Source organism: Diadema antillarum, unplaced genomic scaffold (assembly GCF_040938485.1).
Source record: "Diadema antillarum isolate AM-2024a unplaced genomic scaffold, OU_Dant_1.0 seq00002037_RagTag, whole genome shotgun sequence".
Taxonomy (NCBI): Eukaryota; Metazoa; Echinodermata; class Echinoidea; order Diadematoida; family Diadematidae; genus Diadema; species Diadema antillarum.
Genome location: NW_027272689.1, coordinates 206301 through 232014, shown reverse-complemented (window position 1 = coordinate 232014; position 25714 = coordinate 206301). Strand labels below are relative to the sequence as shown.

Here is a 25714-nt window from a genome sequence, read left to right as displayed (position 1 = left end):
TTCTACTAATATTGCTGCATTCACTCAATCCATATGTCTATGAAGGTGAACTTGTCCTTTAACATGTTCATCAAAATGTTGCATAAGATAACAGGAGTACCCTAGCACCTGTTACCTCTATTACGCTATTTAAAAATTACCATACAAATGTGCTGCCTGCTCAGAAAATATCAATGGATAAGAAAAGAAAAATGATGAACTGAATTTTATCCATTCAGACATATAGATATATATCACGGTGTCACAAGGGCATGAAATGGAAATATGTATTAACAGACAGAACATATTTGACATTCCAGTAATATCTTCACATTAGGACATGATTAAACGATACACATATACACACAAAATCCTTTGACACTCTAACATTGAAAGAAACCACATTGCCAGTGTTGAAGCTGTGATATACTTGGGCCTGTCAATATGCAATACAGTACACTTCTTAGTGTACTGGCTGTTGTTCTTTTACATGCTTTTTAAACCCAACATGGAGAGTCAGTAGATTGATGTAGAAATTCTAAAGTGGGTTAGAAATGTGATTCAGTAATATTTTATGGGCTTTGTTATCATGCCCCATTGTAACTGTGATGAATGTGACTTTGCATCGAGATTGACCGTATCTTTTGTGCCGAAATTGGTGCTTTATTACAAATGTCAGCCCCATACCGGGGGTTATCAATCTAGGAACAAATCTAAGCGGGTTCACAAATCAGTGATTGTTAACCATCTGCACAGTGGTAACGTAAGCATTGTGGTCACTATGTTAAGAACTCATGAAGTACTGTTCACCATAGCAAATTCAATTCATTTTAAATGACTTGAGTTATTACCTGTAATTTCTGGGATCAGTTAACTTCAAGAACCAATTTGTAGAGGTCCGAATTTTGAATATATTTGTAGCAGCATCCCATGTATCACAGTATGACCCACGATGAACTCACAAAATAAAGTTTACAAATACAAGCATAAAATGAAAGTATTCCTTTCTTTAGTATTGTTTATCTGGCATTCATTTTAAGTGCACCTCAGGCTCAGGTAAGCTATTGTGATCATTTGTTCTGCATTTGGCATGTATGAACATTTTACATCTTCAGTTTGGTCTTAAAGACCTGTATTATGACAGATTTTCACCAAACTTGGCAGGTAGCATCCCTATTGGGCTAGGATCTCAGTTTGTTCAAATGCGTACCATCCCCTTAATTCTGCATATCTTGCTCTCTGGAACCAGAAGTGATAGAGCAAAGTTAATGTTATATGCACTAGTATAGTTTGGGGGCTTTAGTTTCAAGTTTGTTCATGGCAGATCTGGGGGTTCCCAGTTTGTGAATTTTTTATCTATTTCTTGAAAATATACATGGTCAAATTTGTCACTAAACTGGGCAGGTTTTATTGCTAGAATGGCATAAGCTACCAGTATAGGTCCTTTTTGTACACATGGACACCATGTTCCCCTGCCCTCCCTGCCCTCCCCCCCCCCCCAAAAAAAAAGCAAAAAAACAAAAACAAAAACAAAAACAAAAACAAAACAAAAACAAACAAAACAAAAAACAAAACAAAACAAAACAAAAACAGGAGGAGGGGACAGAGCCTCCATAATTATAAATCTTTTTTAAAACAAAATTTATAGAGCCAGAAATGCCCTGAGTAAATACATCACTGACTTGCACTTTTGAATTTGTATATGGCACATCTAGGGGTGGCCCTGGCCCTTGAAGCCAGAACCAAATTTGGGGCCAGTTTTCACATATTTTGATTTTCTTTGTGAAAATGCATGGGCAGACTTTCTACAAACTTGCCAGGTACTATTGCCAGTGTGTAAAATATACAAAATTATTGGACACCATGCCCCCTTGCCTGCCCCCAAACCCACAAGTTTGCTATGTTCTTCTTGGGTAACAGTCACTAGAATACATGGAAGGTGAAGGTTTGCGCCATAGACTCCTGGGTCTCTTGTTTGCATTCTTGTTTTCTGGCAATAATCATCTTCTGGCAGGTTTTATCTGTGAGAGTTTCCTGTGGACCATTCACACTGACTGTAAACCTTGTAGCATTAGAAAGATCATGACATTTCAATAAAAACTGCTGGGCAACTGTGCCAAAAGTCATCCGAAACATTGCCAGGAAAAATTGCAGGTCAGGGTGCATTTCTCTTTCCCAGTGAGGATGCTTACACAACAGCAACAAAACAAAACAAAACATGATTTCTGTCATGTAACCTCGGTTCAATGATTGGATTCCCTCCCCACGGCCACTTGCAAAATGTTCAGCCAACCTGCCTAGTTATTGTAGACACCAAAGCCACGAATTGCAAGTGCTGTAACATCATGATTTTTGGTTGCAGTGTGGACAGAGAATGGCCAAACTTTACAATCACTTCAAAATGAGAATGTCCCCTTTGATCACATTTTGGTAAACATTGAAGTGTTTGCATTTGTTTCAGATGATTTTGATATATCTGCTGAAGTATTTTTTGAAGATGTATAGATGCAACATGATATCATCAGAAGAATTTGTTGCAGGTATTTCATCTCAGAAACATAATCGAATAGAAAAATATACCATAGATATCTATGATTATAATGATAAGAATTTATATGATTTGTAATGTGCCAAATGCACTCATTGGAGTACTTTAGGTACAAATAGAATAAAGGAAGAGAACCCTATGAGAAGTGAAGAAAATACAAAAAGCAAACATAAATAATCAAAATCAAACTCCATCAAATTGATATGTCTTCTGTGGGTGTAGATATCATGCATAGCAGGCGTAAGGTTGTGAAGAGATTGCATTGGAAATGGCACAAAACTTGGCATAACATCAGAGGACCCTTTAAACACATTGGCTCAAACTGTGAGCTGTGTGCCCTGTGCTAGGGAGGTGAGATGAACCTCCCTGCCTGCGCAAACTCCTGACAACTTCCAGTTTTGCTTCTCGGGGACAAAAACTCTTCTGTCTTCGCCCCAAAGTATATTCATGTTTTAGGAGGCCGCCGATGCCCCTAAAAGTGGATGTAGCCTGTGTGATTAATATCCTGATGGGGATAAATCATTCCAAATGGACGCAAAAAGTGTCAGAAGACTCTAATCAGGGAGGACAGAGGCCTTGGCACTAAAAAGTACTGAGGAAATTGGAACAAAGCTTTTCGGAGACCGAGCAGGCAAATTGGATGTGACACTGAACTACCGTCTTTATTGTCTTCTAGCGACACCAATCAGATGTTACGCATCAAGGTCCATCACTGGCTTAACTGTCATTGGCTTATATTTAAGACTTCTTAGAGAATGTTTGGACTTCTTTTAGAAAACTCAGAGAGAAGTACACACAAAAGGAGACAGATGTTGCCGACAAGGATACAGACAGCATCACAGAATACAGATCTAATTTCTACCCAGCTTATTACATTTCTTGTGGAAGCGTTTCCATGGTGCTATTGTTGTTTGTTTGTCTCAAGGACTGAGGGACAATATACTTCAGATTTGATCATTTTGCAGCCATATGGCTCTGCTACTCATTATTAGCTAAATTGGAGACAAAGGAAGAGGGGGGGGGGAGGTGAAGAAACAAAGTCAGAGTAGGGCAGGGTGTCATACTGAATAGGAAGCAACTACAGTTCTAAATGTATCAATAACATTCTGTCCTTACAAAGTACCACATGCAGAATGCAACTCAATTCTGTAGTATGCATTCTTGTTGTGACGCCAATTGGATGTGACACCAGGCTCATCAACCGTCTTGGCTGCCATTGGTTAACTTTTTTAGGCCGTCTCAGAGAATATTGGAAATTTGAGGAAAATATGACTTCTTAGAGAGAAATACATGTCAGTAAGAAGAATTTGTGACTAATAAATGAGGAACTGGTAGGAAGTTGCATATTTTCTTACTTTCTGCCAAGCTTTCGACCTATTTACAAGTCTTCTTCAGGGCTTGACTTGTGGCATAAAACAGGAAACAGAACTAATTTCTACCATACCTTTAACATTTCAGTGAAGGCATTTCAATTTATTGTGATATTGTGAGGTCTGAAAAAAAAAGGTACACTTGAGATCTGGGCAAGTATCATTGTGGGGAAAATGGCTGGGTTTCTCATCTGTAGCTAGATTAAAGACAAAAGCAGAGAAAGAGCGAGAGAAAGAGCGAGAGTTCACACAAGAGGAGTTGCTATGGCTCAAATCCAGACCACAAATCATTAAGCACAAGATCACTGGTTCAAGTCCTGTTCCTGCAGCAGTTGTGCCCGAGGCAAGGCATCGTATCATTGTCTAGTCATTTGGATGAGACTTGCAGCCGTCATTCCCATGGCTGTTTACTCATAGGCATTCATTGCTTCCTTTGCAGTCAGGTAAAATGAAATAAAATAAGATAAAATAAAATAAATCAAATCAAATCAAATCAAATCAAATCAAATCAAATCAAATCAAATCAATCAAATCAATCAAATCAATCAAATCAATCAAATCAATCAAATCAATCAAATCAATCATATCAATCATATCAATCATATCAATCATATCAATCATATCAATCATATCAATCATATCAATCAAATCAATCAAATCAATCAAATCAATCAAATCAATCAAATCAATCAAATCAATCAAATCAATCAAATCAATCAAATCAATCAAATCAATCAAATCAATCATATCAATCAAATCAATCATATCAATCATATCAATCAAATCAATCAAATCAATCAAATCAAATCAATCAAATCAATCTAATCAATCTAATCAATCTAATCAATCTAATCAATCTAATCAATCTAATCAATCTAATCAGTCTAATCTATCAAATCAATCAAATCAATCAAATCAAATCAAATCAGCAAGATAGACTCCATTGTTCAGTTTAATTTGATGCACCTGGAGATTTCTTGCTGTAAAGAAAGTACTAGAATTTTACATTATCACTGAGATATGATTGTAGACAGGATGTTGAGGCAATCGATTCAACCAATACACCCATACTCTTCATGTACCACCACCCCACACTTGATGCAAAAGTAGTAGTTTCTGCAGATGGTTCATTAAAGGACAAGTCTTAATATGTGTGGATGGAATGAATGCAGCAATATTAGAAGAACACATCAGAGAAAATTTGATTGAAATATCAACTTTAGACTTACAGCGATTCAGGTGGCTACTGACGAACACATACTGCATCTTGACAAAAATTGTATATGGAAAACAACAAGCACAAATGAAAGAGAAGATTAATTCTGCCCAATGAGAAACTAACAATAAATAGTAAAAAATGATGATTAATATGAGGAAACATTACATAACCTGAAAAAGTGGTCACTAGGAATACACTGTCGATGGTATTTTGGTTTGGAAGCGCAAGTTTTAAGTCTTCATTTACCTACCGAGGCACTTTGTTCCAACAGAAAAAGTGAATGGCATTGATCTTGTCCCATTCATAGCTATTCGCACATTAGTAAGACATCTAAACTGACGTTGGCTGGCAAGCTCACAATAGCTGTTGGTTCATTAGGGCCTGATATTAGTAAATATGATCTAAACCTGAGGCATATTCTTCATGATTGTGTTGGAAAATATACTGATTAATCAAATTCATCAGCAACATTCTGTTGGCACGAAGTGTCATTTGTATAGCCAAACTGCAAACACCTAATTTTGACCCCTCAGTGAAAAACAGACCAGAGACTCGACTAGGAAGATGTCTTATTGATAATTATCTGTCTGATTTTACTCATATACGTGTATATGTAAACCATATATTTTACAAGTACTCCATCACTTTTGTGCCCAACAACTGTTTTTACTTGCAGTCGACATGCTCCCTAAAGACATTCGCAGTATTCATACAGTGCATTTGCAGGTATGCAGTAACTCACATCTAATTGACTAAAACTAACATTCAGCCCTACTAATTTGTCTGAGAGTTAACTCAAAGTTACGGGGACAAATCCTAGTAACTATTTTAATTTTTTCTCCTATTTGTTTCTTCTTTCTACCCTGCCATCATCATCAACTACCGTCTTAGATTGTGAACTTTAGAACGCATCCTTCCTGGAATTAGATTAGCCCGACAAGCCAAGAACTTCTTGCTGTAAAGTTGTAAAGTGTATTCAAGCACCAGGAAATAGCGTCATCGTGTAACCTTCTGGTCTCATGCATTAACCAGACAGTGTTTGAGGTGAATGCACTTTGAAAGCACTTGTAGTTTCTGTTGTTAGCATTCGGAATTAATCACAGCATTCTGACTTCTTGCTAAAATGTGGGGTAATGCAAGAGGGAGTAGAAGGGACTAATTCAATCGTGTGACCTCGCTAAAATTACGAATCTGACAAAGACCTCTCCCGCTCCTGAATACGTCAAGGCCATAAAAGAAGTCTTCTTACGAGCCGCTCAAAATAGCCATCATTAAATGTGGGTGTCAAACCTCTCCTATAATTCTCATGTTGAATAATTGAACGAGATCCTAACCCCCTATCCTAATTGAGAAGTATTTGCTGCTGCAGAGTGCCAGAATTTTTCCTCGTATGGGCAGGTTTGAAAAAGAAAATTGCAAGTTTGTGAAAAGCATGCAACACTATGATTCCTTTAAATTTGGTTCTAGCATTTCCACAAATAATATCTTTCTGTAGGATGTCAAATGAGAAGTTGACCTAGCTCCCTGAAGGCATGGAGAATAATATTTGCCTCACATATCTCAATAAAAGTTTGACGGAATGTGAACTGCTCATATACTAAATTGAAAATTTGTGAAGTTCTCCTAACATTTCTTAATATCATTGTACGTGTTACTCTGATAGGCGTAGCACTTTTTTTTTTGTGTGTGTGTGTGTGTGTGTGTGTGTGTATGATGTCCAAGTGATTTCTACATAGGAATAAGATTTCTCATCTTGGGAGTGGCACATGGAATTTAATTTACAAAAACTTTGAAGAATTCGTAACATTTGAATTTTCCTCCGACTTTCACAGAATAACTCACTTGTTTCTGTGCATTCATCAAATCCACATACCCAGTATGTTTGAGGAAAACTTCCCTTTGATAGAACAGTATGACTGTATATATACTCTAATTCTTGGAATCCAGTTGTGTATCTTGATGCATCATCACTGATCAGGCAAATCATGAACAAGCTTTCTTGTCAGTGGAAATTTCTGTTAGGAAAACAGGCACATAATACACTTGTCGAATGTCAGTTTACTGAAATATTCAAGTTGTGTGCTCATGCTTGTAAAACAGAGGTTGTTCAACCAGAGACTTGCCTTGACGGCCGGAAAAATGACTGGGCTATCAAACCAGATTCTAAGTATGTACAGATGGATGGATATCTTGTTGGGAGGTCCTCATATGAAAAATGTCCATGAATGTGTTCACAACAGTGAACTGGCTGATTACGTGAACCTCGTGTCATTTGCATAAATAGTGATGATATGAATAATTGGTATCGTGACTTGAGTCAACATTGCAAAAAGATTCTTGATGTTGAATTTGCACAGAGTATAAATGTCTGCCTGCACCTCAATCGATAATTTCAGAACCTGACAGTGACTCTGTTAGAGCATTATATGAAGAGTTTTATCACAAAACAAGCTAACTCCATTCTTGTAAAATTGAGATATTTGTGATTAAAGCTGCTAAAAAACAAAGAAAATAATAAGAAAATACAGGATATTTTTAATCTTGTAGAATATTTCTTTTTATGTCACAAGTGAGGTATTACTGGAAAGTTTTAATTTTGCCCTCTCTGATGATGGACTTACTTTGAAATGCATAAAAGTGGCTCTCAGCTCATTTTGCAATAAAACTCTTCATATGCAGGAATATGTATGAATTTCTCTGAATAGAATTTACGGCAAATATCAGGTGGTGTAAAAATCTATGACATATCATTCTCTCTTGTTGAATTGAACAAGCAAAAACACCTCTCTCACCAAGAGTATTCATAATGTTTACCCCAACCCCAATCCCTCCCTCCCTCCCTTCCCTGTACATGCAGAGTGGCTTCCTTCCCAACATCTTCAAGCTGATGTCCTACGTGCCGGAGTCCTTCCAGCCATTCTTTGGTTACTACGAGATCCTGATGGCCGACAGGGGTAACCTGACCAAGGCCGACAAGGAACTGATCACGGTGGCCATCAGCAGCGAGAACAGATGTCTGTACTGCTCCGTCTCCCACCGAGCCATGCTCCGGATGCTGACTGAGGATCCACAGCTCACCGATCAGGTAATTCATCAGCCGGCCAAATACCGCACTGGTCTCTCTGGAAATATGTTATGTAAATGGCAAAATTGCCTGCATAGATATGATGCCATGATCATGTTTTCATTTTTGTTATTGTTGTTGTTGTTGTTGTTGTTGTTGTTGTTGTTGTTGTTGTTGTTGTTGTTGTTGTTGTTGAATGGCTTTTGAGATACTGAGTAAGTGATAAGACAATTTATTCATTTTGATGGTTATATTGCCATTCCACTAAATTACTTGAGACTATGATTTTACAATCACATCTGTAAAACCTATTCATATACTGTTGTACATCCAATTTCTCCTGTAAATGCTGTATATACCAAGTATTCAAAACAGATAAAGGTAGCATTTTACTTGTGTTTTGCATAAAAGCCATAGTATTAATACTCAAAATTATTAACAGAAGAATGAAGAGTGTTAAGTGAATTCAGCTGTCAAGGTCTCGGGCAAAACTCATGGTTGTATACCTGTGGTAGATGCTTACTGTGGTCAGTCACTCTCTGTTCCCTCACTCAAATTTTAACACCTTGAAGGTGACGGTCAACTGGAAATCTGCTAACTTGACAGACAGACAGCGTGCCATCTTGGAGTTTGCCATGGCCGTCACCAAGAACCAGCCAATCACGGAGGAGCATTTCACCAACCTAGAAGTCCATGGCCTCAGCGAGCGTGACGCCTTCGACATTGGCCACTTTGCCTGCTTCTTCGCGATGGCAAACAGGATGGCCATTTTCACCAGCCTCAGGCCTAACGACGAATTCTATATGTTAGGTAAGTTGAGAAGTGGGACCGTGCAGGATACTGCAGCCATCACTTTGTATAAAGGAAACCTTAGAGCATCTTCATGTCTCGGGGGGGGGGGGGGGGGGGACCATTTGACCCTTTGCCTGTGAGACACTATAAAACTGGTAGGGTTACTGCTTGGTGCACATGGGGGAGGAGTCCCTCAGTAAAAGGACAAGTCAACATTCATATAGGATTGAGTAAATGAAATTGAGTAAATTGAACACATCAGTGAAAGTTTGAGGAACATCAGAAAATCTGTTCAAAAGTTATGAATTTTCGAAGTTTCTGCGCAGTCACTGCTGGATGAGAAGACTACTACAGTGTATCATGTCACATGCATAGAACGATATTAGGAAAATGTAAAGAGAATTCCACAAAATTTCATTTTCAGAAAAAAGTATATATTCCCTCGACTCCCTACTGACATATGTTAAGGGTAATATTATTCCCCCACCTTCTGAAAGAGGCAAGTCATGTGCTCTATTATTATGCAAGAAAAGTGAAAATATGTTGAATTTTCTTTAAACTATCCTTATATCATTCTACGCACATGACATCATAAGCTATAGTAGTCTTCTCATCCAGCGATGGCGGGACTCAAACTTCATAACGGATTGCCCAATTTTCCTCAAACTTTCACTGATGTGTTCAACTGATATTGCTACATTCTCTCAATCCATATGTATATGAGGGTGGACTTGCCTTTAATGGGTTTGGTATGCACGAGAAGAACAGAGTACCAGTTGGAAGAGATTCAAGTAATTCTTATTTTCTCTCCTCCTAGTCTGAAACATAACGGGATGAAATACGTATGTTCCCATCCCGTTTATGAGTTTTTGGGCACATACCTGTCCTGCTGAGAATGAGTAGGGATATCATATATATTTCTATAATTAGACCCCTCATCTCTTGACTTCTCAGTACATTAAGTGGAACTGCCCTGTAGATCGATGCACACATTTCAAGGTACAACATGACCGTATCATGAAGTGAGTGCGCTGTGAGGTGTTTTTCCCCCCAACTCATCATTTAAGAATTAGGTAGCATGGGTGTTTGCAGTGAATCAGAAGTGAATAGTGTGAAAACAAGAGTGTGAGAGTGTTTATCGTAGATTTTGGGAATTCTATGTCAGGGCAATTCACAAAGCAATGACTAATGCCTGTTTCCTCTCATATATGTGATGCCACCACTGGAAACAAAGAGGGTGTCTTATTGTTGTACAATAACAGGATAATGCAATTTTGTATGAATAATAATGACACTTGTTTTCTTTGACTTTGTTGTGCCATTTTGGCACAAACAATTCACTGATATTGCCCTTTTCTACTGAAATTGTTGATCAATAATTCTATTAATATGATCCTATCATGCCACATTTCCATTCTCTTTGTCTATTTATTTCTGACTGACTGTCTGTCTGTCTGTCTGTCTGTGTCTCTCTTCCCCTCCCTCTCTGTCTGCCCATCTGTTTGTCTGTCTGTCTGTCTCTCTCTATCTTTCTATCTGAATCTTTATGTCTATATAATTCTCTACTTCTCTTTCTCTCATATGTTTGCATCATTACAAAGACTAAAGGAAGACAGATCCGGATGGGAGTACTGTGATGAATAACTGAGACCAAACAAGTCGGCTGCCAGGGCTATCGCTTAATGTCTCTTATGACAGATGACTTTGCTGTGGATGTGCATCCCCAAGAAATCAGATGCTGGCTTCTTCAATTTTGTTTTTCTTCAGTCTGCACTAAAGACTATCTGTGTTAATTCTGTCTGGTGTGTTACATGTCACATTAAGTAAGACTAGCTCATTTCCCTTGTGTAACAGAGTTTCTGTGTAAGACAACGTTCTTTAAAATGAGTTTAATAACTTTGGAAATCTAATGAAACCCCAATTTTCAATGATCAAGAAGTATTTTGTATGCTTTTGTATAAATTTGAGATCAGATATATTGTTTCAGTGCAGTCAAGTCACAATTTTGCACATCTCTTTTTTAACACCCCCCCCCCCCCAAAAAAAAAAAAAAAAAAAAACTACCCCAAACCAAAAACACCCCAAAAATCTTCCTCTTGAATTGTGGTGGCCCACTTTTAGCTTGCAAGATTTTCAGTATATGTTCACATTATTTTCCCAAGATGTTGACCTGTCATGGACCATCACAAAAGCACTACTGTAATTTTTTTAGAACTAAAGAAAGAAGAGAGTTTTGTCTTACTATCTTTGAGATCATGTTAGAAACATCAGTGGAAAGTAAAGAAAAAAAACCCCACGTGAAGCCGTGAATGCAGGCTAAATTCTAAGCACAATCATGACAGTGAAAATGTGTGCCACACAAAGCTGCTGAAAAATGGATGGATATGCATACAAAAAAAAAACAATAGCAATGGTCATTATCTGACACAAAATGTCACATACTCTTTCCTTTTGACTTCTAGTGAATACTGAGAGGATGTAAATATTGATACTGACATACACTTGAAGTGGAAAGGAATGTAGACATCAAATTGATCAATGAAATAATTAATGCAGCCTGCCGATTAATTGCTTAGTCTCTTATGGTCCCTGTAAGTCTGAATCGCTGAAATACTTTCTGCCTGATAGTGATGCTGCATGTTGCTTTGATGTCATAATTAATGGATTTGCTGCAAGATGATTACAGATTTGCCTGTGAAAATGCGTTATGTTATGCTAAAGCTACAAAAACAAAAAATGCTATAGCTAAGATATCAGTATGTGTATGTATATATACATATATGCATGTGTACTTAATAATGACTACTTTACTTGTTGAGAGTCTGATTAATAATCTAAATCAGTAAGAAAGCTGCGTAAAACTGTCCTTGTAACATTTCCCATTTTGGATGATTATCAGTGAAGTGTTAAAGCATATTATCTTGATAAGTGTGAGTTTTGTAGGAAATTTTGCTGTACCTGTTGTCATAATAGTACTATATATGTAAATAGCATATCTACAGGCTACAATATTTCAGTCAACACAGAAAGCCAAGAGGCATATATTTTCATTGTAAATAGTACTCCAAAACTTTTATGGACTTTAATGACTATATCTGTATGGAAGTATAATGTATTCTCAGGTATTTTTTTCTGTTATTTTCTGCTTTCTTCAAAATGATGTATATTTGTCAAAGACCTCTGTTCTCAATAAGGAGCAAAATAATGGTATGTTGCTACTTTGGCATGATAAGCAGCCAAAAGTTAGTGTAGCTATGCAGTTAATTGTATTCAGCATTTTTTTTTTTAAAAGGTAAAGTGACAAATATGTAGCACTCCACTCTTTGCCATTAAAGGTGCTTCTTAAAAATACCTTGGACTCATGGAGATTTTCTCTCATGAAAATCATGAAATATTTTTGATGTTAGACCTCCTGAATTTCTTTATGCAGGCAGAAGTGCATTCATGGAAAACATGCTTTCAAATCTGTTCATGTTCCTTTCAAACTCCAATCATAGTTTATGTGAATGCTAAAACACTGCACAAGATTTGTTCGAAATTGCTATTTCTGCAAGAATTAATGTGCATTCTTAGGTCATTTATACAAGTAAAAATATTGAGCAAAGCCATGAGTGTTTTGTGGCAGAATATTTAAGCCTTGTGGGAAAAAGCAAGAGAAAATTTGTATTTGCAACTATATTCACACTCAGTACACCTTGTACGTCCTTATCTTTTCCTCGGGCCGGCCATCTTTTCAAGCAATGCTTATAATGGCGGCCCTCTGCATAATCGTTTCTTAACTATATATGTTATTCTTATCACTGCTGCATAGACATGCATACTGTATATTAAATTTCTTTCATATCGTTGTTTATGCAAGTCAAAAGACTGTGTTAAATTTACTTTACATATGTCCTACGTGTTCATGATTATGTACTTAGTATGTATCGTGGTTTATGCAAGTCAAACGACTTTGCGTTTAATTTACTTTGTATATTTCCTGCATTTTCATGATTATGTAACTTATGTATATTGATTTGCAGAAAATAAAGTATCTATCAAACAAATCAAACAAATGTTGCTATTACATAAATGTAAATTATTACCATTATTCTCATTAATCCTTCTTATGCCGAGATCTCAACTAATGTTAGTAGGATTTTTATTTCAAGAATAAGATATTGGAAATAAGGAAAACTTGACTGTGAAATTTCCCAGAAGGTCCTTAAAAACATGTTGTGGTTTTAGTCTATTCATGGGGCCATATTTCACACTTAATGATAGGTTGTAGTCCTAAAAAAAGTACCTCTGTAAGGTAAGACACATTTTGTTCCAGAACCAAGGTGAATAGGGATGCTTCATGACTTGCAGGATGCAGCTAAATGGCAAACAGATACCTGTTACAATTTTGCATTTTCTTTCTCCTCACTGCTGAAACTTGCCTCTTTACATGTCATGGGTTGGCCTATGTCAAGGGTCCAGGGTAGAGCTTAACAAAGATTACCAGTAACTGCCCTGCCACAAATAATCTTGGCATGGTCACCACAAGAGGGCTTACTTTTTGGTTGAAAAAAGAAGACTAAACAAACTTTACAAGCTTTTCTTGTCTTGGTTGGGAACAGCATAATATGTGAGCTGGCATATTTAATGGGTGAAGTACAAGATGCTGAACAAAATTATACATGCAGATGAGATCAGAAACACGTGGTTAGGACACAAAGAATGGCCTCTGTTGCACTTGTGCCCCCACATTTTGCCAATGTGCAAAGTCAATTTTGTGAATCTGCACATTGGGTTATATACTACCTGGTTGTTATCCATCAGAAATAACTAGTATAGACAAATTACCATACAAGACATCTGAAAAATGAGGCGTGAGATATTGATTTCCAGTACCATTTCAAGTATTTTTATTTCTTAGAAAAACAGGTACCTTTACAAACATCACGTGTGTATCAACAGCAAATAATAATAAGATTGTGTAATGTACAAATATACAATTGATTGGAGATGAGAGAAAATATCTCTCACCATGTACTCAGAATTATATACAAACATTTCTAGCCTTTTAAGAATTATTGTTGCTTACAGCAACACAAAATTGACAATTAAAACTCGCTATATATGACTGAGAGTTCAATTGTCCCGCAATTATGTAACTCATAGCATTTGCTGGAATAATTAATAATCATTGTCGCTGCCTGTGGTATCAGGTCAAAAATTTTTTTTTTTTCATCGTTGATGGCGGTCACAAATGCTGTTGGTTCATTGGAAGGTATGCAGAATGTAAAGAAATGATTAGCCCCTGTCTGCTAGGGTTTAATTCTAACCCCCTCCCCTCAAAGTGAAGCATTCGACAATACTTTTACCAGAAGTTAGTATATAGCAGAAGAAACAAACACCCAAAATATCAATTGTTTGCCGATCAGTGGATGATGCAGCTGCCACTCTCTCCTAACAATCTTTGTGGAATGAGAAAGTATTTAGCTATTACTTCTGAAAGCAAAATACATTGCAGCATATTATCACAGTTGCATCACTGTATACTACACTGTATTTATATATTCAAATAAGTTCTACATCAGTCAGTGAGTAACCTCAACAAAAGGTTTATATGCCTTGTACCTTTATGAGCACACTGCATGCACCATGCATATATTCCATCACATTTTACTTAATTTGTAATATTGATCTGTGGTTGCACGGTCATATAGTTACAATGGGAACACAATCCACACAAATCCAGCCTTTATTTCTTCTACCTCTTTTCAAATCTGGAAAATATTGTAATGAAAAAGAGAGATTTTCCTCTAATGTTTCGGTGGAGAATACAGTGAGATTTGCAAATACGCCACAGAGAACAATGATATATTTGTTGGTCTGCATATATTTGAAAGTTATAACACCACATGAGTATCCTTTAGCTATGATGTAGAAAAAATGTACAAACTGAATTTGTTCATTTGTGCACAGGTGAAGCTAGCCACTCTTGTGCTGCAGTGATGTGCAGTATCAGAATTATGTACATAATGTATCAAAGCTTTATATTTTTAGAATATGGTGAAATCAAAGGAATGTTATGAATAAATCTTTCAGCTCAAACACATGATGTTACTTGTGTCCTACTTTGTGCATTTGTGTGTGTGTATGTGTGTGTGTGTGTGTGTGTGTGTGTGTGTGTGTGTGTGTGTGTGTGTGTGTGTGATATGGAAGCAATCTGAGAAATATAGACCTAGAAACTTTTCTGAAGTGCATATATCATTATTTAGATAGCACTCTGGTTCATATTATGATTGCAAGCAATGTAACAGTTACTAAGAATAAATCTGTGTGAATTATATCACTGCAGTGGTAAAACAATAATGCCTCAAGGATCATCTATAACTAAAATTTCCTCAAAGTTAACCATTTATTAACACACTGAACGCATGAATATGCCGCGTGGTAGTTGCAGATATTGTAAATCACAGCAGTCATAAATCTTTCAATTTGAAGATGGGAAATATATATATAATGTAAATTGGTAAACAGACATCCTGTTGGTCCAGAGGCTCAAACAGAGAACCGAGTACATAGAAATAGTACTGCTGCTTGCTTGCTACTTTCTCTACACGGTATTATCAGCATAAAAGTCATTAAAAGTGACTGCATTCGTGTTTGAAAAATAACATGTGTCACCATTACCTTTTCAGTAGCAGCAGAATGTGTAATGACTTGGAAGTATAAAGGGGAAATCAGCCTGGCTAGATTTCAAATATTTATCTGCTGTGCAGATTGATCAGTTGGATGAATGTGCATGAAGCTTTCATGAATTTCGTGAGAAGCAAAGATTCATGAAGTAATATGCACGCAAACGGGTAGGACTACACTATCCGTTGAATGCCAGTGGTGATTTGCAAAAGTTTCATGTTGCAAGACAGGCTGTTGGCTCCATTTTGCGAAAGTTTCATGCTTTGAATGTTTCTGGTTTCACATTAACTGTTGCAAGACAAACTTCAAGATATTTTTCAATTTTAACTCTACTGCTCTTTTTCTTTGGTAGCCCTTTATGCCTTTTCTTTAAAGATGTTAAAAAATATCATTTGCATATAATACTCTAATTACTGGAAAAGCTTTTGCATAGTGATACGATGTAGCTACTTTTAACGGTCACAATCGCATAGTAAGTTCTTGATCATACTCTGACCTCTGCAATGTGTTAAGTTGATACCCTTGCTGCACCAAACACAAATATACACTACTGAAATGAGAAACTTCATTGAAAAATGAAGCATCTCAAAATGGCAGAAAATTGACCAGAATTGCTCTTTGTGACAGGAAGTACATCAAGGGACACTGTCAACCATAAATTTTTGCATGCGTGAAACTTTCATGAATTTTGCAAGGAACCAAGATTCATGAACGTAAAATGCATGCAAAAGTTTTTGTCTACTAGATGCATTGAATGCCAGCACAATGCTGTACAACAGTATCTTCAGCAATTCCTGAAACATTTATGCTGCAAAAAAGGTCATCAGCTCCAGTTCGTGAAAGTTTCATGCCACAAATGTTTCTGGTTGTACAGTAGCTGATATCAACTCTTCAGTTTTGACCAAATTTTTTCCTGGAAAGCATTTTTCCTCATCGATAGAAAATCAAGGTTTGGAAATGTCTCTGTGCCCTGATTATCATGGAAGAAAAATGTGTTGCCAAAGAAAAATACTCTCATTTCAGCCAAACAGACCACATTTGAGAACGAAACTACAAACTTTCTCCTTTTTTCACGACTGAAACCTCCTAGGCGGATTGTTGAAGAGTTTGAAGGTGATTTCCATAGTTGGCCTGCTTGTGAGTACATACAGGAAGAGATCTTGAGGCATCACCGTAGGTGTGTCCGAAGCGGAAGCGCATTTCTGAAAATAGAAAGGGGAATGGGAAAAGATATTGACATTCATTTGGCACACACAGTTTTTTCATATAGGATATCTATTTTCAAAGCAAATGAATGCTAAGGAGCTGCTTGCTAATATTATATGCAGAGTCACTTGTATATTATATCAGAGACAAGTGTATATCTGTAGTATTTCTTTCAACTGGATATTTTCTCACAGTCAGAGTGCTAAATTACCTATCTCGTCAAGCTTATCACTATTTTGACCATTGACAAATTGTTCTAATGACACATGTCAAACTAAATTTGGCCTAGCTCAGATATTTTGTAATTACCGTTTATCATCCATCAGACTGACTGTACTCGGGCAGTAAGTTTGTAATTACTCTCTGCATCCAGCATTATCACCAGGAAAACCTTTGCACCCACTCAACATACTGTGACTATAAAGTGGGTTTTAAAAATCATCTATTTCTAGCAAAATGAATAAGGAAAGAGATACATGTATATTCCAAAATAGGACAACTTACGAGGTAAGTAGCCAGTGTATTTGGGAACCATGCCAATCTGTTTGTAGAGGCGACGTTGATGGAGTGTTCCTGGGTCCTCCCTTGTTAGTTGGAGGCTGGCCTTGGCTTCCTCATCAGGTACCCTGGTCCTAGAAGAGTAGAACAAACAGTGATTCTCATTAGATCAGAATTATTAGAATAATGTGATGCCGATTTTAATGATGACAGGGTCAACGACAGTACACTGTATACATACCAACACGTGGGATCCTCCTTCCCCTTCTATTATATACATGTACTTGTACCCTACTGAGGGTGGTTGCATCATTAATTAGTTACTAGCAGCACCCGTGGAAATCCACGGGTCTGAGGGGTTTTATTTTTTTTTCTCATAATACGATTTTGCACATTTTTATTGAAGAAATAAAAAGAAAAGTCTTCTCATTCTTTCGTTAATTGTGCTGTCTTCTAAATGACCACCCTTCCCAGAAATTTTATAATACATTTTTGTAGTATATGCCAGGCGATCCGGTCCATTGGTAGGGATCATTCCCGCCACTACTTGCTTTTATTATAGAACTTGAGTTTCGAGGGGTTATTTGCACCCGTTGAAGTCCAACAGTTGTCTTGTTGCCCCTCACCCCTCCCCCCCCCCTCACGCACACACACATTTCCACCTCCGCAGGGCAAAAAACAAAAACATTCAGGGAAAAATTACCAAAAACGCAAATGAGATTCCCCGAAAGTTCTGCCCACAGGTTGTTCCCGTTGAAACGGGAAGATATTAACACTATGACTTTGATTACCCCCTGCTCTTGCATCCACGCGGGCACCCGCGGGAATCCACGGCTGGTCTCAAGGCCTCGGTTTTTTTTTTTTTTTTTTTTCATGTTTCTTTTCCCCACGTTATGAGAGAAAAATAAGATATTTTCGTCTTCATAATTTTGCTCCCTCCTTGTTGTTTTTAATCACCAAAACTTGGCTTGATATATCATATCAATATAGAACTACATCTGCTTCAGATTGTACATTATCATAATTAATATTAGGCCTACAATTATTGCTCCTATTATTGTTATTATTATATCATTATTATCATTATCCTTATCATTATTATTATTATTATCATTATTATTATTATTATTATTATTATCATCATTGTTATTATTTGGGGAGGGGGAGATCATAGTCATCAGGTTTAATAGGCACCCGTGGGAGTAGGTTCTCACGACCTCGTATTTTTTTTTCTTTAATATTTTTCCCATGTTATGGAAGAAAGAAGAATATATACATCACTGCATTCGTCTTCATTTGCTCCCTCTTTTTTGTCACCAAAACTTGGTTTGATAGACCATAGAACCACACATTTTATTTCCACTTGCAATTTTAAAAATAGGCGGTCGGCAAAGCGAGGTTTTCCTCTACGTCCGCTCATCTTATGAATATGTATGATTACAGCAGCTCTGCAGTAAACGAATGGACACAGCTGCGCGTGTAATCTGATATGTAAGGTACGATCGGCAAATATATTTAGCCGCGTCCTAAACAGTCTGCATACAATGACACCGGACTTGAGAGCAAACGGCGAGCAAACTAAATGACGTACCTGAGCTGCATATAGTATTCTGCAGTTGTGCAAAATACAATTACATAACCAACGTTCGTTGTTTTCATTTGGGGACGCCAATAATGGCGAACTGTACGTAAATGCCCTTGTAGTCCATGTCACGCACACACAGATTCGTGAAACCATCGTCAATACATTCAGTACACGTAACAGGCGGAGGCAAAGGTACATCACAGAACTATATACACACTGTGTAGAGTGTGTATAGAGTTCTGCGAGGTACATTGTGTGTGTGCGTGCGCGTCCGCCGGAAGATGTCAGAGATTTCGCTGCACCATCATCTTTAGTATCCCCCAGTGTCTCTGCAAGCTAAAAGATGGAAGATCGAGAAAGCAGGAGGCCAGCGCAGGTTCCGTGAATATTGAAACGCTCGGCTCTTTCGTCACGCACAAAAATGCATTATGCATGTCGCTAATTAATTTTTCTTTTTCGTCCTCGACGTCGACACGGAGGCGGAGAGGGGACGAAACCCACGCCATTCGATGTAGGATACTCTCCTGCGGCCGACGGCACCGGTCGCAACTGCCCGGAGCCGACGGCTCGGGAGGAGATAGAGAAACCAGCAACGCCGAAATAAAACAGGAAATACATAAGGCCGCGACAACAACAACAACTTCGAGTATTATAGTATAGGATATCATGTATTCAATTGCAAATCTCGTTTATAGTATCATCACGACACGATTGATGTATATAAACGATTTCTTATTTTCCAATTTTTGTTTTATTGATAATTACAATGAATCAAATTTGATATTATATTGATCCTTATAATGTGATATGGAGTGACACACGAGGGCTCACATGCCCCTGGGTACTAGTAAAGAGTTTTACGTTTGTGAGCTCTGGCCCATGTGTCACTCCATTACATTCTATACACGCATACCACTGTAAACATACTGTATGTATGTTACATGCATACCACTGTATGTATGTTACATGACATTGTACTGTATATCGCAATTGTACTCTCTAAATCACTGATTTTGGAATGACCTCAGGGATCACTCCAAAATCTTTGAGTGATCCCTGAGGTCACTCTAAACTGAGTGAAAATTAACATTTTCACTCAAAATTCACTCCAATTTCACTCTAATTTCACTCTTTTCTGTTATTCACTCCTTCTAGAACATTTTCACTCGATTTTTTTAAAGAGAGTATGGCCAAATATGTAATAATAATAACAATAATAATGATGATGATGATGATGATGATGATGATGAAGATGATAATGGTGATGATGATGATGATAATAATAGTAATAGTAATAGTAATAATAATAATAATAATAATAATAATAATAATAATAATAATAATAATAATAATAATAATAATAATAATAATGATAACATTAATAATGATAATAATAAAAGTAATAATCTGAGCACATACTAACGTGAGGGATAATGTGCAAAAACTCACCTTGGTATATACCCGGGCTTGGAGATGATTGCATGTCTGTCGGTCTCATCGTAGAAGACGTTGAGGGACTTGTCACACATCTCGTGGTACCTGGAACCGAGGCCCAGTTCTGTCACCCCTTGCCTGGGGATGAAACCCCTGTAGCCAGGCATTGGGGCCTCCCTGGATTCCCTCTTGTCCTCTGAGAAAGGAGGCAATTGCAAAATGAGTGATTACTATATAAATATTGCACTTTTAGAGAAGTAATATAACACTTACCAATAGATTTTCCCAACTGAAATATGTTTACCTTTCCTATAACTCAAGACTGGAGCATTTTAGATAATCAATTTCTCCTACCAGATTAGAGACTGGAATAGAGTGTCAAGGAAAGAGAAATGTGATAGGAGATATGAGAAAAGAGAAAAAGAAGGTTAGGACTTAGAGGGGACTAGAATAATAAACAAATATTTGCAATTAAAGCTGCTAAGAAAACGAAGAAAATAATAGCAAAATGTGGAATATTTTTCATCATAACTTCAAAAATATTTGTTGTTATGTAAGAGGTTTAGTATAATCAGAAAGATTTCATTTTGCTCTCTTCTGATGATGGAATCACTGTAAAATGTCTAAAAGTGGCATTTACCCCATTTTTGCAACCGAAGTCTGCAAATGAGATGGATAGCTCACCTAGGAGAACTTTGCTAGTGGGATGCCTGTCTCGGTAGAAGTTGAGTTGCTTGATGACGACCTTGTCATCAGCGGCAGGGCGGAGCGGTCTAGACTGGACCACCGTGGTCTTCAGGTTGTGAATCTTCTGGTCATGAGTCTTTGTGTTGTGGAGGAAGTCGTCGATGCAGACGTCGCAGTCCTCCTTGTAAGTGTTGCCAAACTTGAAGGGCATTCTGGGAATGTATCCTGTTGGGTGAAAGTTGATAGTGTATGATTATTACACTTATTCACAATACACATCACAAGACTGAATAAACAGTAGGGCCTACAAACTATAGGTGGGTGAGAGGGCAAGCATGGATCTCCAGCCATTGTGTAGGGATAAATATGAATGAGCTGACCAATCAATGATTACGCTGTACCTGTAATCATATCATCATCAGACTATGATGTCAGAAAATCTTAAGTCATAATCCATCATGATCATAATTGCAGAATGACATCATCATAGGGTTTTCTGACTAGAAGTTTGACTGCAACAGGGTGTAACTTTGATACCAACCAATAATTGAGAAAACTCTACAATGCCATGGACTTCATGAGATCAAAAGATCATTTAAAACGCCCATCTCCTATACTATGAGAATGATAATGGTTTTTATAATACCTTCCACCAAAGCCATAGTGTTCGAGGCACCCTAACGTCCTTCTCGTTCTCAGCCAACGATTATGAGATGATCACTCTAAAACTCACACACATCCTGTTATCAATTACAGTACTCATTCCCACTTTTCTTTTTATCATAAGCATATGGAATATGGATAAAGTAAATTACTGGGGAAAATCTCCCTTTACAAGAATCTTCCTCGTGCATTGAAGTCATATCCATCTAACTTTTACCTGTGTATCCTGGCACCATCTTCTCGGTAAGCTTGTTGTCTCCCGTTGACCTGGGCAGCCTTAGAGGGCGCTTCTCTCCCTGCAGTGTGGTGGCTCCAGTGAGGCCTGTGCCGACGTGCTTCGTGGAGGCCTCGAAATAGTTGTTTGGCCACGAAGAGATGATGGGATGGCGGTTTGCCCGTCTCTGTTCAAGGGAGGAGAGGAGAGAGAGGGAAGGAAAGATTAATTGCAACGATCGTAATTGTGACATCATTAACCCATTGAAGACGAGGCCCGAGTACGCTCGGACAGGCATCTATGGTAAATACTTGTTGTAGGAAAATCAGCCCATCCTCAATGAGTTAAAGATGTTATGGCATTGCTGGAAATGTCTTCAACAACTAACCCATCATTTCCCTAAAAATCAGTTTAAATATGATCAATGTATTTGTTTTGAGTCAATCCCTTTCGGTTGGAAATCATTCGATAGCATTAGGATTGATTGTATACCTATCAGTCTTTGCCTTTCTATCATGACAATATGGCTTCGTTTTATTGTAAGATCATGCTGTACAACTGTGTACTGCACATGCAAAGATATGCTGCAGATATGGTAACTACATACACTTAAAGAGTAAATGAAGAGGAACTATACACTGAAGCACTTTAAGCACCTACAGCAGTATTACCCCAATCACAAAATGCCAGACAACTCAGCAATTTAATCCAATAAAGAACAAGGGCACATCCAGGAATTTCTTGAACTAATTATTCAGTGCTTACATTGTATCTCACCACCCATGCTCCAATCTTTTAAAAAGATATATATATATATATATATATATATATATATATATATATATATACATATATATATATATATATATATATATATATATATTTTTTTTTTTTTTTTTTGGGGGGGGGGGGGGGGGTAAAAATTCTATTTTTTCCCAATAAATGAAGACAAACTACTACACCACAACAGCTTGATGATCACTGTCATTCTCAATCTGGTGTGTGAGAGACCTGATGTACACCAGCATGATATACAATACACCTCCAGGCTTATATACCTCTACCACTTTCAGAGGGCTACAAGAAACAAAATGATGTCAATAAATGATAGAAATTTAATGGTTTTGATGATGGAGATCAATAATCAACATAAATGCAGAATTTCACTGATTGGCCTTGTAAGTGACATACAAGTACTATTACGGCCATGGGTAACCATTTACACTATATCACTTTACCCACCTGTTAGTAGCATTTGGATAGATTATTGTTCCATAACAACTTGCAGAAAATGACTTTGGTTGATAAAATTCACAAATCTATCAAGGGTTCAACCAGTGTACCCAGAGTATGGTCTCCACTAGTTTGTGATAATAATTACAGGAAGGGGATGTATGTTTGTGTCTCATATGTGTACTTTGAAGGAATTTTGCACTTACATTCTCCAACCTGTTGGTTGCATTTCCATAAGTATCCCCCACATGATACTTGTACTGCTCAATGTAGCCACAGTATCTGATGGAAGATACAGAAATATGGAAGAACAAAGAAAATTAATGATGGTCCATTTGGTATGACGAATCATGCAAATGATGTAACATTTTCAAATTCATAAAATTCTATACTTTACATGTTGGTTGTCATAACTTTCAAATTGAGAATCACATCAAATAATTCCTGTAGGCCCTACAGTTAATGCATCTTCACCCAAAAACATATGAATGGCTTATAAAAAGAAAACACACAGAAGGATAACAAATCTTACACAATTGCCTTAAAAGAGATAAGGATATACATTGTAAAATAAAACTTTAAAGCACTTCCTTATTTCAAGAGAATGTCTACAAGACCTTAAAATTGCTACAAAAGATGCATATAGATTGAGCTAAACAAATCCTCTAATCATGTCTAAATGTCTAAATTCATGATTATATGTGACTTACTCTATATACTTCTAACATCTCCTAAAACTTGGTTCTAATGATTTTGATGTGATTGACGTTACTACAATGTTGTAGTTTTCAATTCGCCACAATTAACCCCAGAAGTATCAACATGTCAGCTATTAAAACATTATTGATCATGAAAAGATGAATGTTGTACATTCAGTAATACCAACATGAACTCAATCTTCCAAATAGCATGACTCACAAGCACGAGGGAATACACGATTAGAAGAGTTCTCGAGAGTTGCCAAGGAAGTTGATTACAAACATAGCACGTTACGCATAATGAACTCATGTAAACAGTGACAGTGTGCACATACACATTGTAGACTGAACGTTTTACTCATAATTGGTTAATTGGTGAGATAGGCCTATATGTTTCCATGCATCCTGCACAGGCAATTAATTTACATGGTTGGTGGAATAATGAGAGATAAACATTATATGCATGTATTCCTAAACAAGAAATAAAGACTGTTGTAATATGTTTGAATATATCTACCCCTATCGTCTGGATCACACATGACAACGTATTGTAATGCATGCCGTATAATCACCACTTCAATTTTGATAGGTATACTCACCCCGGAACTTGTGTTCCGTCCGCTAGCTGTGCAAAGTCTCTCCGGCGCTTGATATTCCACGTAGTGGAGTTTGGCATACTTGTGTTCATCATCTTGACAAAATTTTCTCTTCCTAAAAACTTTCTTCAAGAATGTGCAACTGTTCTAGCAGTTTTATGCCAGAAATATGGCCAACGCAAGCGATCGCGTAAAGAAAGCTGACGACAGACTCTGCCTCGGTTTACGCGTGGCGTGGCTGTCTGCTTTTCCCTCGGTTGTGTTGCTATCCCGCGGCTTGTTGCTATCTCATTATGCGGTTGTCAAGCCCCCTTTGACCGAGCGGCGAAGCGGACGGCCCGAATCTCCCGTTCATAAGCAAATAATCCTCCTCCCGTTCATTGATATGTCCCAGTGAGTGCGAATCTGTACGATTGTCGCTGCCGCGCTACGGTGATTCCGTACAATATGCGCGTATTATGCGTGTGTGTCCGTACTTGTATGCACTCACACAGCTGTAGCAGACTACACACACTGGAAAATACATCGGACGGTACATGCACAGCGACATCGTACGCACCATTGTAATACAGTACACTGGTAGAGAGTATTTCATACCAAGGTGCATGCAACAGAGGTGGAACCAAAGGAACTCTGAATACAAGAACACAGAAATATAATATCATATTAAGATACAAAGGCAAGGGTAAGTACTACATCTCTCCCAGTTCATTGTGGTTATGTGTTTGGTGTTTTATGTTCGTCTGATGTTAGTAATGTCAATGATCTATCAGTGTTGATGGTTTGCATGTATGGAAAAAGTACCTAGCTAATTAAACAGAATGATAAGTGAGCTTTCTCTCTTGGAGCGCTGTAAGTGTAAATCTTTAATTGAAAACATGTGCATCGAACGGTTCTTCAGATGACTACTACCTGGACCCGTTGTAGAAGATTATCATATCTTCAGTGTGATGTAAATTGTGATGTTTGCACACTACCTGAACATAATAGGCTTCACACAAGAGAAACAGGAAAGTGGAAATACAATAATATTTCCACAAAAAAAAAATGTCATGCCCGAGTTCTTGAAGATGTGTACTACATCTTTTTATGTAAAATGTAATACTATAATCCTTGCGATCTATGGAGAGAGTATCATATATGCATATTTTGTAATCAATTGTAAATTCAGCGTCATGTCATGCACAATACATACATGAATATGAGGAGTATTGTGCAATGTTAGACTTTTTGTAATACAGTATGCATGACCAAGAAAA

General features: G+C 37.4%; 2 protein-coding genes across 2 annotated transcripts in view; one reads left to right on the top strand and one right to left on the bottom strand.

Annotated features, from left to right (window-relative positions):
* The window catches only part of LOC139713712 (uncharacterized), a 33333-nt gene extending 22451 nt beyond the window's left edge, over positions 1-10882 (top strand). Inside the window, exons 3-5 of the mRNA XM_071625417.1 lie at positions 7974-8201; positions 8753-8990; positions 10574-10882. Coding sequence (XP_071481518.1) covers positions 7974-8201; positions 8753-8990; positions 10574-10578 — 471 coding nt within the window. The 3' untranslated portion in view covers positions 10579-10882. The remainder of the gene's footprint in view (positions 1-7973; positions 8202-8752; positions 8991-10573) is intronic.
* Positions 10883-16702: 5820 nt separating this feature from the next.
* Positions 16703-24668, bottom strand: LOC139713711 (ciliary microtubule inner protein 2B-like). The gene is made up of 7 exons (XM_071625416.1): positions 24459-24668; positions 23368-23443; positions 21932-22115; positions 21049-21276; positions 20380-20560; positions 17352-17479; positions 16703-16843 (listed from the first exon to the last, which is right to left on the bottom strand). The coding sequence occupies exons 1-7, from the start codon at positions 24548-24550 to the stop codon at positions 16728-16730; spliced, it is 1005 nt and encodes a 334-aa protein (XP_071481517.1). The 5' UTR covers positions 24551-24668; the 3' UTR covers positions 16703-16727.
* Between the last annotated feature and the right edge of the window lie 1046 nt (positions 24669-25714).